Source organism: Pieris brassicae, chromosome 8 (genome assembly GCF_905147105.1).
Source record: "Pieris brassicae chromosome 8, ilPieBrab1.1, whole genome shotgun sequence".
Classification (NCBI taxonomy): domain Eukaryota; kingdom Metazoa; phylum Arthropoda; class Insecta; order Lepidoptera; family Pieridae; genus Pieris; species Pieris brassicae.
The window spans coordinates 9,164,977-9,182,810 of NC_059672.1; the positions used below are offsets into that span (position 1 = coordinate 9,164,977).

Here is a 17,834-nt window from a genome sequence, read left to right on the forward strand (position 1 = left end):
AGATTTAAGAAATATACATTATTTTTTATTATAAATTATAATTTCGTTGTAAATTTAAGAGAATATAGCATTAGTTGGTAAAAAATTGTTTTATTAAAAATAAGTAGACGATAGACTAATTAAATACATAGTGGTTTATAAATAAAAGAGAAATTTACATAATAGAATCATATATTCGAAGATTCATCGCGGTCACAATAATACCTCTCGGCCTACTTACACTTTAATAACTGGCAACGTTAATGATAATTACTTAAATATATCTAATAATTAATTAAACACAAATTATAGGAGCTTCGTTCATTCAGATATATAAAATAAGGCAATTATAAAACAAAAGTCGACTCATGTCTGAAAAAAAAACGAATACGTATTCATGATGAAAACACACAATTCTCCTTGTAATAGAATAAATGCGAAACTCGTATCTCGATTTCACTTTTATACCTAAAAAAACAGAAAGACAGTCCTATGACGACAATCGAGTTCGTTAACGGACCACTTATCACATGAGAGCAAAAATAAATGTACTTTTACAAAAATATTATCCCACTGCTAAGACATTAGTAGCACGAGATTATACCTATTCTAATTCGGTGATATCGTCAATATCATCCAAGTCGAAATCTTCGAGAGTCTGCAATCCTGGAACAAAGTGTAACCGTTTAGGAGATATGTCCTCCCATACATCATTTCCGATGACGAGCTCGTTTAGAAGAGCTCACCGGCCAGCCTTAGTTACACACAGAAGAAACCCTACTACATACTTGAGATTTTAACCTTATTAGCGAGTGTTATGGTTTCAGAAAAAACATAGTGATGTTAATATTTTTGTCTATTCTATTGATTAAATACTCACTTTTAGGTTTCTTTATATCACGTTTTGACCACGGCGATGGACGCTTATTGTCCATATTAGGCGTATTCTTCGGTGTATTTAGAGGAAAAGCCCTGTAAATAATACCTTTCCATAACAAAAAAAATAGAGCAATTTAAGACATTTGAGTTACACTAATTGTTTTTAATAAAGCTATTAGACTGGCTCTATCATATGATAGATGAAATAATTCAACAAAGAATGTAAAAAATCTCATGTAAAAAGAATGGAATTTGAAGTACATTCAATCTCTTTATGGTCTACTTCACGATTAAATAAAAACTTTCTCAAACATACCATCGTAGAACCTTATTTTAAAATACTCACGTTAAGTCGACAAAAGAGCGAGCAGCTTTCTGGTTTGTGGAGGCAAGTGTTGCAGTCTGTTTGACGCGGCTCGAGCTTGCGCCACTGAGGTCAGTGCTACTGCTGCTCGCGTTTGCTTGAGTCTGTAGGTTTGTTTTAATGTTTGCATTCGCCCATTTGGCTTTCTCCAATCTCTTAAGTAGCTCCAGTTTGTGCCTTTTCTTATCGAACTCACTCGATTCTAAATCTGTGAGATCGAGTGTGACCGAAGCCGGCTTTTTGGACGCAGAAGTCGCAGTCTTTTTAGTTAGGACGATAGTGGGTTTGGCTTTACTGGTGGGTTGGCTAAGATGGTCGTTTAATTTCATTTTATACTCACTTTGAAGCGAGACACTAGGTTTTTTGGAAAGATTTTGTTTCAGTACACTGGCCGTTTTCGATTTCGTAGGCGGGTTTTCTAGTACTGTCTGCTTAGCTATTCCTTTAGCTTCTATTATGTCCGGTTGAGGGGCTTGAATGTGAACAACGTTTTTGAAAATTGACATAGGATCGTTATCCGGAGGAGTAGGTGATCGAATTGTGCGATATGTACGATTGGTAGACGTACTCGCGGTAGGCGGAGGATCATCATCTAGTATTTCTATATCGGGAAGTACTTTTGGGGATACAGTATTTTGTTTACGATCCGTTTCCGAACCTCGAGCAGATACAGATCCTGATTTATTATTAGATTTCATCTCCACTCTACTTTCTCTCTTATTTATTTTGATGACATAGCTAGACGCACAGCTGGTTGTGCTTTTAGTTTTCGGATCGATATTCTGCCTAGTACCACACGTCACCTGGGCGGCTTTCGCCAAAGGCTGAACGATGGTTGGATGTGAAACGGTCGTAGAAACTCGTTGTTGTACTTGCAATTGTCCAGCACCGGTTAACCCGATACTCGATAAAGGATTATCCTTCGGCAGGATGTCCTTCTCGATAGGAACCGAATATGTACCAACTCTGGGGGCGGAATGTATATCAACACTGGAAACCGAATTTGTTTTAACGCCGGGAATTGACGCATCTTTCAAGACGACGTTTTGCGTCTGAAGAAAAGGAAGCGATGACGAAGGTATGCAATAATATTTTTTTGTAGGGTCTAACATATTCTTGACAGCAAGGGGAAGGACGAACGGATTGTTGGCCTTGAAACTTGCGGTCTGTAGCAACAGTGGGGCTTGGGTCGGAAGGGCGCCGGGAGCCTGTCGTAAGGAGGACGACTGAGTCACGGGAATTGCGGCTCCTGGAGGGTTCATCGATGAGTCATCGTCGCTGTCCGAAAGACATATAGGGTCCGACTCAAATGCTACACTGGCCGTTTTAAGTTGGCCGCTTCCAGATACTTCGCTCACTTTCACTGCAGTTTTATTGACTGTGGTATTCGGGGTTATTTTTTCGTTTGATACACCGTTAACAGTCGTGGAAGCATTATTCACAGAAGTCGTGTCTTCTGAGGGACAATTAATAATAGGATGAGGGGTTTGCGGTTTTGGTAATAATTTGGGGTAATTTATCTGAGTATCGGGTAGCGGTCGATGGGCGGGTCCTGGTCCTCGGGCGAGTGTTGGCTCTGGAGTAGGAAGTTGCCGAGTAAACTGAAAGCGGTTTTGAGACGTGGATTGAACGGGTGTACATTTTGGAATTGGAGATGGCTGGTGAACGGGCGCAAGGATGAAGTCATCCTCGTCATCAGGCAAAATACACTCTTCCACATAGATAGATTTCTTAGCGGGACTACCGGGGCCGGGGCCGATGAACCTGTCAAACATGTCGGATGATATTTTAACTTTGAAAATTTTACTTCTCATTATTTGTATTTATATTGAATGAAAACTCACATGCCGACGGGGAAGATATTACTCGTTTCCGGTCGCGGAGTCTCGGGCTTCTCGGCAGTGGTCGTAGTCGGTGGACTCACTTCAGCCTGCACTTTTTCCATCTGAAGTTTACGAGACTTGGGTCCTACGAAGGATGTCCTCTTGGACGGTTTTTCTTTCGAAATCACTATCTGAAGATCGTCCTCGTCATCTGTTATCACGTGAGCCGTTGTCGATGGCGGCGTTGATGTGGCGACGGCTGGTTTAATTGCTGTTGACGTTTGTACTTTTTCTTGTTTGTCGCGAGTAGAGGCCAATGCAGAAGATACATCGCTATTTAGATGCATTTTCTTCAAAAGAGGTTTCCCTAGGATCTAAGGATAAAAATTAAATTCAATCGATCTCTATGTCTTTTTTATACTACACTCGTTCGTATTTAATGTTAATAATCAAGGGAGAAATCAAGAATCAAGAAAAAGTGTAGTTGCAGGTAATGGTGAATAAAAATAAATAGCGTTAGCCATAAAGAAGCCACACAGAGATTTCGAAATCTCTGGAAATTATTTCTATTATGCACTAATAATTAGTGCTAAATTGTGGCTGATATTGTGCCAATTGTATATAACAATTTGTGCGCGTAAATAGGGATCCTGCTTTGAAGTAAAAGATGACAATATAAATATAAATTCCGAATAAAATTCCGGCCATGTATCGCTCCCCTCAAGTTCGAAATGTCCTCTCTGTAAGAAAGTAAAAAAGGGTAGAAACTGAGAACTAAAGGTATGCTCTTCGGATAAAATAATATTAAGACCTCACAAAAGACCGGCTTTCTCCCCCTATAAGAAGTATCAGACGTGTCTGCTACTTCAACATATGGCGACGATATACAATGGACGATGAAGTGAAGTATTGCTTAGTGAACTTTAACCGAATAAGGAATATCATTTCACTAGCCGCTATTAAACAGGATATCAACGACCTGCAATTCCCACTAAGGTTTATCAGCAAAAATATGATAATCTGGTGTGATTATGACCGACGCAACACTGGGTTTTGCAGCAAAAAAGATGGAGGATCGATCTCAGTTGCTGTTTTAAAATCTCTCAATTCGTAACTCTCGTAACGTAATCTCTTACAACGTAATCGTGTGGTATAGGTATCAATCGATGTTAATGTTAAATTCAGAAGTACAAAAATCCACTCGACAAAATATGTCTTAATATCCTTACAAATAGGTGTAAAAAATTATCCCCAGCCAATTACAATTTCTATATTGAACTGGTGGACGACTCTATAAAAAATATATGTGGACTCTCGTTAAAGCAAAACGAATTGGGTCGAACAATTTTCCATTTGCACGATTCGATTCATTAGACCTATTACACTACACCTATACCGATGCCGATGACACAAACAAACAAAATGTCATTATAGCTGACGTCGTAGGTAGTGGATTGTATTGTTGAATTAACGTATATCGATACATTACGTCTATACATTAGTGATTAGTGTATGAAGAGCCTATGAATAAGTGACAACCAGTGAAAACAATGAACATACCCTGACGGCGACGTCGTAAATGGGTCCGTCTGTGATGGGGTTCCCCGAAGACTGAAGCTCCTTGAGCGCCTTGCTGGTGCTGTAGCGGGCGGCCATTACGGCCGCGTCTTCCGCGAGCATCGGGTTTCCCTTCAAGTAGGTATGGGCCACGATCTTTATGAAGTTTTCGTCCGTCAACAGAGAGGGATGCAACGGCACCGCACGGTCCGTTCCCTCGGCAGGTTTCATCTGGACATCCCGTTTCAATGACCCCTTTAACTTTCTCCTATCACTCCTCGAATACGATTTGACTTCCTTCCTTTTTTCTTGCGTCGAGACGGCCGCATTGTCGACTTCGTCATCGCTGATCACGATGCTGCAGGGAAGGGACTTTTCGACTGAGAAAGTTCCGTCCGGGGGAATTTTCTCGCTTTCGTTGTGTTTGCATTTCGATTTCTTCTTGCGGCCCTCTCCCGCGTCCCACTCGATATCCTCGGCGTGATTGGAGGGGTCGTCGTCGATAGTTTCGAAAGTCCGTTCAGCTCTCAAGGCGGCTCTGCGCATGGAGCGTTTCTTTCTATTCAAAGCCGAATCGGGATGGAGGGCCGACAATTTGTCGGGTTTGGGCACCGGAACGTCGTCGGCGGCGTCCGGAAGGGCCGAAGCCGAATTCGAGTTTAGGTCTCTCAGAAGCACCGACGCGATGCTGCTCGCCACCGGTTCGTCGATAGGAATATCACCGCTCATTCCGGACATGACGAGTCTCCTAATGTTGACGACGAGGGCCGTGACCTCTTCTGGTTTGGCAGTTTCGTGAAATTTGTGAGAGATGAGTATCTTCATAATTTTTTTCACTAATTCCTGCTCCGCATCGTCGTCTCCCGGCGGGTCTCCCTTCTCGGGCCGGTCGGGAACGTCGCCCGAGCTCGCTCTCCTCTTGTCCCTCGCGGTTTTCGAGGATGCGATCGACTCCGTCGAGGCGAGAGCTTCGAAGGCTCCCGCGGGGGGCTTCGCGTCCAGGCGGCGGTTCGCATCATCGGTCCGCTTCGCGGCCGTGACCACATGGGCTCGATCTGTAAAACGCAAAAGATAAATCGAGGGCTCCGGCCGCGATACCGGGCGCGGCGGGCGGCACACGTACGTCCTTCGGCGTGCTCCAGCTGAAACTGTTGCCAGGCGGCGGCGCGCTCGTCCTCGGGCAGCGCGGGCTCGGAGCCGCGCAGCAGCGAGTCGTGCTCGCGCACGGCGTGCACGGCCCCGGCGCCCGCCACACGGAGCAGGGCGGGGTCCCGAACGCCCGGCGCCATGCCCGCAAGCACGCCCCAGCCCTCCTCGTCCCAACTGCGCGCAACGAGATTAATAGCCTCGGCGAGTAGACGAACGGACGTACACGATCGCCTTGAGGCAGATCCGCGCGTACCTGTACAGCTCGGTGAGTTCGGCCGAATTGTAGTGTCTGTCGATCTGCTGCTCGTCGACGACCCGACAGGAAACCGCCTGCTTCGTCACCGACCGTTCGTACATCTTCTGCTCCATGGTGCCCTGGAGCATCGATCGCAATTATTGGTCAGACCGATTCACGTAAAACGGTTCAAGACCCGACACGGGCTACATACCATAGCGACGAGACGATATATGAAGCAGTCTTTCTTCTGTCCGAATCGGTAGACTCTGAAGATGCTCTGAATGTCGTGCGCGGGATTCCACGACGTGTCGAGGATTATGACTCGGTTGGCGGCAGTCATGTTCAAGCCGAGACAACCGGCGCGAGTCGATATCAGAAAGAGCCTGCGGAGGAACATCTCTTTGTAGGTCACGAAGACATAGACGTGCGCATCCAAAGGGACGAAACTCACTTGGTCCTAAGATTCTGCGGCGCGTTGAACTCCCTGCACCACTTCTGCCGCACCTCCGCGGGCACCGAGCCGTCCAGGCGATAGTAGTCACGCCCCAAGCTCCACTTGTTGATCGATCGCAGGAAGTACTCCAAGGTGTCCATCGTGAACAGGGACGTCGAGAATATGAGTCTGTTTATAGAGGAAAATAATCATCAATACGCTCCATAGAAGGAAAATCTGAGCGAGGGAACGAAACTCACACTTTGTCCCCGAGGGCCACACATTCGTCGAGCAGGTTGAAGACGACCCGGAACTTGTTGGAGCTGTGCAAGGAGTCCAGCGTGTCGCCCCCCTCCAGGTATTGCGGCCACCACACCTCAGTAGGAGCCGGCTTCACGTCTTCCGACGCCGCGATGTCTTCGTGCGCCAGGTCATCTTCCAGCTTTTCGACTGCAATTTCGTCTTAGCTCACGTCTTCCACTTATAACGTCCGACTACTGAGCCGCTACGCTACGACTATGGAAGAAAATACCTTTAATATTCTTATTCTCCTCGTCCCTGGCCTTAGTTTGGAAGTTGTGCAGCACTTGCGGGTGTGTCCAGATCTTCTGCAGCGTGTGAAAGTCCTTGAGCACCATCTGCCTGCCTCTCCTCGCGTAGTTCTCCAAGTAGTGCTTGTACATGTTCCGCTGGCACTCGGTCAAGGGGATGAACACCGTGTACTCGTATTTCTTGGGCAAATAAGGGTAAAGGACCGAGGCCTCCTGGCGCTGGAGGCAGCCTTCCAGCACTTTGTGTAGGATGTGAGTTCGGGTCTTCATCAGTCTTATGTCTTCCTCTATCGAATCTCGATGCTGGCCGTTCATGATCGGGTTTTCGAATCTGAACAATTTGGAAAAGTGAAAAAAGAGATTTTGATACAGCAGTTCGAGCTACCTTCACTCAGCCGCCTTCCCTTCTGAAATATATACTCATTTTACGAAGAGAAGAACGCCACCTTAAAGCCGACAGATATGTGATTGAGGAAAGTTGTTGAACGCTTGGCTTTGCCCGCCTGCCGAGCGACAGCGTACTTCTAACTCTATATTATATAAAAACAACTAACTATCTATTCGCGAGAAACACAAAAAATACTGCAACCGAATTTTTGCGGTTTTATTCACCAATATTTGGCATGATTCGTGAGGAAGGTCTAGGTAGGTCTAGGAGGAAGGATCGCGGGCCGGGGCTAGATCGACATAATGGATGTTTAGAATAAAAACAGCACAAAGTACCTATTTGAAAACTCATGATACGTCCCCAAGAGGTGTGGCTTGACGAAGTTCACCATGCAGTAGTACTCTCTGAGATTATTCTGCATCGGAGTGCCGGTCAAGACTATGCGGCGGTTGGTGGTCACCCTGCTCATGGCCACCGCTAAGACCGAGCTGTCGTTCTTCAGCAGATGTCCCTCGTCGCATATGACCACGTCGGGGCCCGGCTCCAACAGGGCCGTGCGAATCTTTTTAATAATCGTCGGCCTGACGTCATCGACGTCCGCGTCCAGCGTCGTAAGGCTTCGGAACAGTTCGTAGCCGACGATGAATATTCCACCTCCGCTGTACCAATCCTCCAATTGGTAAGCCCGTTCGTAAGTTTTCTTCAGTTTTGACAACTCGAATACCTGTCAATTGTCAACACTTGAATGTCACAGGTTACAGTGATATGTCACAGGTTACAGTGATATATCACAGAATTTCAGCGTGAACCCAATAACGCGTACCTACAATTTTCGTCTCACTTTTTTAGACTTGAAAAAAATAATTAAGCGTTAGACGAGGGCCGATCGATAAATAGTGATAATGCGATACATTCTCCTTGGAAATTAAAAAAAATACTGTCAGGCATAACCCAGACATTATTTATTGTATATATTTTTCCCCGGGATTCCACTGCCGATCTCCACTCCACACCCAAACATTAGATATAATAATAATAAAAAAACCAAACAATTCTCTTTTGTTTTTGAGGAACAGAAGTCGTTTGTTTGCGACATGTCGGAACGCGTCTTTGAATGTATACAAAGTCACGCGGTAAGAAAACATAGCTTGAAAAAGTGTACGACGGAGCTGGTAAAAAGACAAGCAAGGCTCGAGAGCAACATTAGGGGTTCTCGCTCCTCGAGACGATCCTCGCACTGGACGACCTACGACAGCGACGGAACAAATGATTACCGGAACATCCTCCATACTCACCCGACCTAGCTTCTAGTGTTTTCATGACGTTCTAAGGTATATAGGAAAATATTTTTTAAAGTTAATTTTAGATTTAGAGAAAAGATATACAAACTGTATAAAAGTAAAAAAACTAAATAATTGTGCCTCACTCATTATCACTTCTTATCGAAAACCTAGCACGACAGTAAATGTATGGTAAAATTCACCTTAATTTCGTTAGTAACCGGACCAATCCATTTATGAATCTCGTCCACCCAATTCAGAACGGTCGACAGAGGGCAGCACACCAGCACCCGACGTATGTTCAGCATCGGATGAGTGAGAACCTGAAACGGAACGTATGATTTATTCTAAACTTTTTCATCAAATGCTATATTCCATTTAGCACATCATCTTTATTTATGCAGCATCTGCTGAAGCATGTCATGCATGAGTGAGTAAACCTTCACCGTGTGTAACAGAGCCAGGACTTGCAGGGTCTTCCCGAGACCCATACAGTGCGCTAAGATGCAACCGCTTCCGGGATGACCGCCGCTAACTCGTTCCACGGTCTCGAAGCAGGCGTCCCACATGAATTTCACTCCTTCGTACTGGAAAACGGGTGACGCGACGTTGTCAATGCGATTTTATTTGCGTGACGATTGGAAGAATCGATCAAAACGAAGGGAAATAAACCTGATGAGCCTTCATGACGCCGGTGAAGTAGGGGTGTACACTGGCGACGGGCGCGTTTTTGTCGAAGTCGTACTGCAGACACAGCTCGCCGTTTATCACGACCACGTTCACGCCTTCTTCGCAGCCCAGTCGTTCTCTCTGCAATATTTTATTTATTTATATATCTCATTTGCTTCATTCGTTCTCAAAACGTAACGTCGATTCGTTCAGAGGTTCAAGTAAAAATAATGAAAGAAGCAATGCTGCTACCAAATCCTAATTCAATATTACCAATATATAAACTTAATTGGTTGTTACGGTCTGTCCGATTGCAACTCTAAATTTTAGAAGACAATCCTTGTATAATGTATTCATAAAATATTAATTACCAATTCAACCAAACGATGAGCGAGCCTCTGTTTCCTCTCGAACTCTTGCATGTTCGCCCTCACTGTGTCTCGCTGAAGGGACTTCTTGTCTATCACCTGTCGTATAATTACATTATTATGGCTCTTTTTTATTCAAGATGAACATCATGTCAATCACAAACGTGAACACGGAAGACAGAAAATTATTATAATAATAAAAAGTAGCTAAATGTTAACGGTCGATCATTGCGATGAAGAGACAAAAATACAGAGTGATTTTACGCTACGGCTGGCTACGAAAGCTTCTTATTAATACTATAAAAATATAAAGGAAATAAATGGGTATGGTATTTAATGTCTAATCAAACACTTTAGTAACAAAGCCGAATCCAACATGGGATCCGGTTTCCTACCATTAGATTGTAGTAATGCGTGCAAAGACGAAAATTATGACGAAAACGGGCGGATAGGTAATTAGTAATTAGTACATATAATGAAAAGGGTAAGGAAAAGAAATTAAAATAAATATTATTTTTGAATAGCAGTTAACAGTAACCAGACACAGACGTCTACGTGGTTTGTGCCTCCAAAACCCGATTGGCCAATTTACAAGTACAATTTAAATCCAAAAGCAAATACCTTTCGTATATTGCGACGTCCCTTTCCATAGGTTTGCGAGGATCTTTTGCCGGATCCAGATTCTAACAAAAGTTCTTTAGCTAAGACTCTGTAATCAGAATTAATCTCTTTTATTACTTTATAAACCTCCGACCTTAACATGACGCGTGTCGTGTCTTACATTGCTAAGCATCAGTTGCTTGGAATTTCATTGGAATCCGTTGGAATTTGTCAGAGCAAACCAATAACCAAAAAATACAAAATTAATTTTAATAACAGTTATAAAAAACATATTTACTTCATCTGCTTCCGTTTCTCGAGTAACTTTTTCCGGGATCTCTTTCCTCTTCCCCGGACAGGCCTCGGTCCATCACAACACTTTTCAATAAATTCGCTCACGCGTTTCGCTCCTTTCGCTTCGTCCTCTCTGGCATCACAAAAGGAGTTACAACTACTGACTAATCATCCATATTAGTGAAGTTATATTTAGTTATACTAGTGGCAAAAGTATGTTGAAATTGATATGTTTTGAGCTTTGGTAAATCATGAATATAATTATAAAAAATATTAACATACTGAGTGGCTTCTTGTTTCTTTCCCATTCGTTTGAGCATTTTTTCTTTTGTGTTAACCCACTGCTTCTCTTCTTCTGATGAGGAGTCATCGTCGTCTTTGGCAGCACTTTGTCTTGACTTCCTTACGCCAGCTTTCTATAATCAAATATACACATAAAATAGTTGATAAATGTAGGTTCTTGTTTAAGTTTTAAAATGTATGTGTTAAGAAGGCGAGACAAGTAGTATGATGATCGTCGGACGTCGAGGCAGAATACAAAATTCCACTCATCACCTCCACGTCCGTCGTTCCACAACCGTGCGTTTTTTTTTTGGGACCAATTTTACTAAGGATTCTTCAAATAAGGTACCGATTCTGAATAGGCCGGCAACGCACTTGTGAGTGGGCCGTGAGCCTCCTGTAAAAAAAATACTTACGAATGAGTTCCTAAATTTCTGAAAGTCTTTCGAATCTTTCGGCGCCACCTCCTCCTTAAGAGCAACTGGAGTATGTAGGAGAGTCAATTCTTTATTCATCATTATATCTGCCGTGAGCATGACGTCTGATCCATCTGCAGTCTTTGCAACTTTAGTTTTGGATTTTGAATTAATTTTAGTTCCTTGTGAAGTTTCCGGTTCCTGTTTCACTTCAATACATCCATTGGATTTATTAACTTGTTCTGTATCACTCTCGTTGTCTCCCAAAAGAAGATTCTTTGCCAGATTGTTATCTGTATCTGGTACCTCCTAAGCAATTAAATTTATGACTATTATATAAAATATATAACAGAAAAATTATTGAAATAGACAAGGAAAACAGAGGTGTACCATTGGGATGGAAAGAGAAAGCAAGGTAAGACATTTACAGGAGGCTTTTGTCGCGAGACATCCTGTTAATTCACGATTTGCAATTTTAAGAGTACCGAGAGATTTTTACGCCGGCTTTTTCTACACCCTCTGTCTTCTTTGCGGATGAGTAGGGATGTTTGCGATACAAATTTAATGACGTGGAATAAGTAATAACTGTATCTTATATTCCATAATAAATATTTAATTTTTGTTATTAGTTGTCATAAGAATAGTAATGAGTGAATATACAGAACGACTTCGAAACATATAAGATCACGTTTCAACAATGTTTCTTTACGGAGCAAAGCTATAATACAATCCATATACTTATTGCTAAAAATATAAATACCATATAAAACATAACCCCTGGATAAAATATTGTTTAAATCAATTAGGCTCAAAAACAAGCAGGTATACCCACCCAAGTACATTGAAAAAAGATTTTAAAGAACTTATTGATGAAGCTGTTTGCTTCCGAATTAAGAGATGTTCTTTATAAAAAAGCCTACTTTGACCCTGCGAAGGTGTCGTGTCCTATTCACAATTTTGCAATAAAATGGTTAAGGATAAAAAATTCTTCCTGTCCTAAGTACACATGCTGATTTGCTGTTAGTGTTTGCCAAATACTAATTTACATACTGGCACCCTTATATCCGCAGTTTCATCTTCGGAAGGAGTAAGTTCTGCAAAATGCTCATTGTCATCGTTTTTATAATTACTTTCGTGCTTAGTGACTACGTTTTTGATTTTTTTTAAGCTCTTCCGCTCTTTGATTGTGCCACTATATTTATCATTAGATAAATTACGATGTAATGAATTTAAATTTATTAGTCTGAAAAAAAAAATATTATTAGTTCCAACATATTACGTCTTATGCGTTTCTATTAATATATTTTGAACCTACCTATCAACTTCCGTGTCGTCCTCACTTTTATCGTTAATTCCTTGAAATCTGATATATGTTTTAACAAAGGATTCAGGAAGCTTCTCTACTGCAATCGATACCTTATCATAAAGTTTGGAATCTTTATGATCTATTTCGTAACATTTCCAACCATTCCGTTCAACATATTTGTGTTCATTTGTCAGGTTTACTTCTAAATTTTGCTGAGACGTGGGTTTACACTCCTTTGTATTTGCATCTTTACCAGAACATATAATATTAGTTCCAATTGAGATATCTGGTTCACATTCTAACAGTTCAGAAGGTACTTCTACGTCATAATTCAGTGAATTTTCTTGAATGTTATCACTATTCTTATTGCACTTTTTAGTTCTCCGGGATTTTTTGGACGCGTCTTCGGTTATAAATTCAGTTGAATCCACGTCATTACATTGAATTTCTTTATATGAAATTAGATTTTCATTTGAAGAAGGTTTAGTAGCTATATTCTCAGATTCACGTTTGTTACCATTTGTTTCAGGTAATTCAGAATGCCTTGTTTTTGTTGATATCAAAGGTATATCCCTATCTGAGTTATAGTTTTCTTGTCGTTTCTCTTCTAGTCTAATCTTTCCTCTCATTTTTCTTGCACAAATCTCTACCTCCCTTCCAATTATTTTTTTTTCTTTACTATTTGTTAATTCTTTAGTCATCTTTTTTCCTGATTTAGAACGAATTGGCCTTTTTTTAACTGACTTATCCAGATGCTTTACCCCATCGTCAGAACTATTTCCTAACAAACTGTCCTTTGCTTGTTCTATGCTTTGGGGAACTAATAGACCCATACTGTCTACAGAATTTATATTTTCTTCATCAGAATCTGGATCATATTGCCTGCGAATTCTTTGAGAACTTTGGCTATAGATTTCATCACTATGTGATATTAAATAACTTGTGTTTATATCTTTTATCATCTTATTTGACTGCACAAATGATTCAAATAGATCAACATTATATGAGTTGAAAAATCCTTTGGTTAATTGTGGTCTATTTTCTTCAGATATATGATCAATATACTCTTCTTTAGTTAAAAAGCTGCTAGATGCAATAATGCTTTCATTATTGTCAACGATATCAACGGGTTCCATTTTAACAGCTTCTAAAGAAGTTTGTACTTCTAGTACATCAATTGGCTCAATTTTTATTCGTTCCAGTCTGCACGCTTTTGAAGAAACGTCATAAAATATGTTAGCATCTTCTTGGTTGCCACTTTGAAGTAATGATTGGGCACCAGAATGTAAATCTTGCAATTGGACTTTAGAGACCCAACTAGTTGCTTCTGTAGCTTTTTCTGCATAATTCGATTCAGAATTACAGTCATAGTAATCGTCGCTATCACTATCTTTCTCATAGTCTTCCACCTCATTTAAGTCCATTGTCATAGCCACTGGTTCACTTAAGATTAATAATGTATCTTCAGTTCTTTCTATCTGTTTTCTTATTTTGTTTTGACTATTACAATTAGTAAGAAGTTGATTTGACATTGGTTTATTTATAACTTGCAAAGTCATAAGTGATAATGAATTCACACACTTACTTTGCTTGTTAGGTAGATAGTGTCCTTGTATTTTCATTAAACATAATGTGGACAGACATTTAACTTTATGTTTAGGTGACATATCATCTAATTCAATATGACTTTGTCTACAATTTATGATAAGCTTATTCAAATTGACTAAACATAGGGACTTAAGAGATGTCACTTCTTTATTTTGAAGATTAGGTGTTAAATAATCATTTTGCTGCTTACAATATGTATCAATTTTTACAGAGCTTGCATTTCCATATAGAATTTGGTTCTGAATAACTTCTATACAAGTTTTTAACAAAGATTTTGGATCATAACTTAAATTTTGAAAACTTTCTACACATAGGGTAAATAAACTTTTTGGACTGAATGCTTTAGATTGTTTTTGAAAGCTTTCTACACAAAGAGTAAACAAAGTTTTTGGGTTTGGTTTATGATATTGGTTTTGAAAACTTTCTACACATAAAGTAAATAAAGTTTTTGGATTTATCACATTTTTTTTCCTTGCTTTTGTTAATTTATCTGACTTCATTTTGTCTGATATATTATTAATTCTTATAAGACAGTTTGAAGTTGGAGAATAAAGATCTTCAGTAATTTTAGAGCTCCCAATATCACTGGCACCTTTAATAAAGTAATTACATATTATTTCTTGATTGGAAGATAGCCATTTAACAGAGTTAAATCTTTTACAAATTAATAGCATTTTTTGTTTTGTGTATTCATCAAAAAACTTTTTAACCATTTCCAATGTTACATAATCAGGTGGTTTTTTGTTTCGGCTGTCCTGGGCTAAAAAAGACTGTGTAAGTTTGACTTTTTTCACCATTATTGAATCATTTATCCAAACAGTATGTTTGCCCTTAACATTTATCTTTTCTTTCTGTTTTGCTGGTTGTTCTTGTGTTTTCTTGGCAATTTTTATTGAAAGTTCCTTATTTAAAAACACAGTTTTAGGATTAAAAGCAGATTGTTCTTTAGTATTTGTTTTCTTTGCCAGTGAGTCTGGCACTTCAATAATTTCACAATCACTGTCTTCTCTAGATTGTGGAGTAATTTCTTTTTTCTGTTCTCTGTACTGAATTAGGTTATTAGTTTTTAAAAAATCTTCATATTGTTTTTCCAAGTCTTCCTCCATCTGTAACAGATTATGCTTGGCAAGTTTAAACAACAAGAAAGATTTTTTAACACAATAATCCATTTTTAATGTATCTGTAACATGGTCTGTATTAATTTTTTTTGAAATGAACTCCTGAGACTTTTGGGTCATAAGTTCCCCTAATTCAGCAGTTGTACTTACAATATTTTTTAAAAACTCACAAGCTTTTTCTGCTTGAACAGATGATAAAGTGACTTGTTTCATCATGCCACATTCATACTGTGTATCTGTCTGAACACCAGCTGATTTAATGTTAATACTATTTGTCTGAACTGAAGATTCAACACATTTTTTAGGCTCATTTGGGTCTATTACTGGGATTTCAAAGGTTGCCTGTGATGTAACTGTTGGCTTTGCTTTAAATATTTTAATATCTGTACCTTGAATTTTTTTGGCAAGAAAGTCAGTAATGTCGTCCTGGGAGCTTTTTAGTACTATAGAACTTTTTAAAGAATCTTCAATATCTATTACATCTGAAGGGTCTCTTTTATGTCCTTTGACATCACTTGCCTTTTGGCTTCGTTTTTTCTTAGGACTTCTAATTTTTCCACTTTTGTCAAACATATTAAATTTTCTCTTTTTGCATCTTCCTTCATCTCCATTGTCAAATTCATCTGAGTCTGAGGAATTTTTGGTTTGTCGTTTTCCTGGTACATACTCATCATCAGAGTTATATTTGCCTTTTTTCTTCTTATTGGGCTCATCATCTGACAACTCTATATTGGCAAAAGGGTCTTCTTCTTCGGACCCTGTTTCATCATATTTAAAAACAGGTTTATTTCGATTCCGAGAAGGTCTTTTATTATCTAAAATAATGGGAGATGATACCAAATTTTTAAGGTCCATTTTATCACTCCCAATTATTTCAAATTTTTGTACCTCTACAATGTTATTCTCCGTATCACCTGGAAGTGGTTTATTTAGAACATTTTCTGTGAGGATGTTGGAAGATTCATACCTATCAGTTTCTCTACTCTGTAAGTAATTTTCAGTATGAAAATTGTTTTTCTCAACATTTTCAAGCTGAGACTTTAATTGACTTAAGGAAATATCATCATTATTTTCACCATTTTCTTTATTTTCTACAGCAATTGAACTTGAATCAATAATATTTTTCTGTATATCAATTTCATTATGGTCCTTTATTATAGGTTCATGTTCAATAGAAGAAGTTACATCAGTAACAACAGAAGTCATATTTATTTCTGAAATTTCACAATTTCCATCATAAGTACTTTGTTTTGACTTTGTTTTACGTCCTTTCTTTTTATTTTTGGTCACTTTTATATCATCATTGTGTGAGTTATCAGAATTATTAGATTCAGTTACATGACTAGTCATCACACTTTCAATGTTTGATTTTGATTTGCCTCTTTTAGGCCTTTTTCCACTATTGTTATTCATAGTCGCAGAAACATTGTTGGCATTATTGTGATCAAATTGAGAGTCAGTTTCATCAAAATTTTCAACTATTTTACTTTTCCTTCCTCTTTTTGATTTCTTTACAATAACAGAAGGTTTTATTTTCATAAGAATTTCATTACTAGTTGATGAAGGGCTGTGTAGAGTTTCATTGTTAGAATTATTTTCATTAATATCTGGCAGTACTTTCTTTCCTCGTCCTCGTAGTCCTCCCCTGCCTCGTCCCTGTACTCCACCCCTGCCTCTTCCCCGTACTCCACCCCTGCCTCTTCCTTGTACTCCTCCTCTGCATCTTCCCCGTACTTCTCCCGTGCCTCTTCCACAACCTCTTTTAGTTATAAGTATAGTAGCTGCTGTCTGCGAATTTTTAATTAATTCAGATTTTCTTCTACGACCTCTTCCTTTAGTCTTTAATTGAGGTACTACATAATCTTGGGTATAATTCGAATTAAAATGTCTCTCAAGTGACACCCCATCACTTTCGATTTCTGAAAGCCCAACATCGTCAAAAACAACATTTTCACTAATGTCACTATTTTCTAGCACTGCTGCAGAATTGTCGGTATACTCTACTGTTACCTCATCCTGAGGAGATACTAGATCTGACAAAGTAATAAATTCTTCTTCTTCATAAATCGAATTTGCTTGAAAACCTTCAAACTCCTCCTCGGTGGTTGTTAAATGCTTCGATGTAATATTGACTTCTTCAGACATTTTGCTGTTATCGTTTTAACAAAGATATGGCTACTTTCATAGTTATTAATGGAAAAGGCAATGTTTTAGAAATCACTTTACACAGCCTTATACTATGTGATGCTACAGTGATAATCTATGATTAATAGTAATTTTATTAGTCACAGTATTTAAAAACTAACTTTGATATTGCACATGTCGCATAATTTCCACATTTGTGCTTAAACTTAAAAAATATCGAGCAAATTTACAATACACTATACACACTACACAGTCTCTAATAAATCTCCACATTATACCATTAAACAACCACAGATAGAGGCTACTAGAATTGTAAATAAAACCAATTATTGTGTATTTTATGATCATTTAGACTGTGAAGTTGTGAACTATAGAATGTAATTTCTA

The 17,834-nt window shown here is 39.4% G+C and overlaps 1 protein-coding gene across 1 annotated transcript; it reads right to left on the reverse strand.

Moving 5' to 3' along the window:
- Positions 1-146: 146 nt before the first annotated feature.
- LOC123712689 lies at positions 147-17,782 on the reverse strand. The gene is made up of 22 exons (XM_045665890.1): positions 12,586-17,782; positions 12,321-12,513; positions 11,271-11,579; positions 10,855-10,988; positions 10,577-10,705; positions 10,300-10,387; positions 9,682-9,777; positions 9,314-9,451; positions 9,088-9,228; positions 8,845-8,964; positions 7,697-8,085; positions 6,955-7,304; positions 6,683-6,872; positions 6,441-6,611; positions 6,201-6,372; positions 6,005-6,126; positions 5,726-5,925; positions 4,606-5,657; positions 3,067-3,419; positions 1,205-2,986; positions 860-951; positions 147-645 (listed from the first exon to the last, which is right to left on the reverse strand). Exons 1-22 carry the CDS (start codon positions 17,445-17,447, stop codon positions 584-586), a joined length of 11,145 nt encoding a protein of 3,714 aa, XP_045521846.1. The 5' UTR covers positions 17,448-17,782; the 3' UTR covers positions 147-583.
- Positions 17,783-17,834: the final 52 nt, after the last annotated feature.

Coding starts and splice junctions, on each gene's coding strand:
- LOC123712689 (XM_045665890.1), bottom strand. CDS start 17,447: ATGTCTGAAGAAGTCAATATTACATCGAAGCATTTAACAACCACCGAG. Junction 8,086..8,844: donor CGGTTACTAACGAAATTAAG/GTGAATTTTACC, acceptor GACAATTGACAG/GTATTCGAGTTGTCAAAACT. Junction 6,127..6,200: donor TATATCGTCTCGTCGCTATG/GTATGTAGCCCG, acceptor TCGATGCTCCAG/GGCACCATGGAGCAGAAGAT.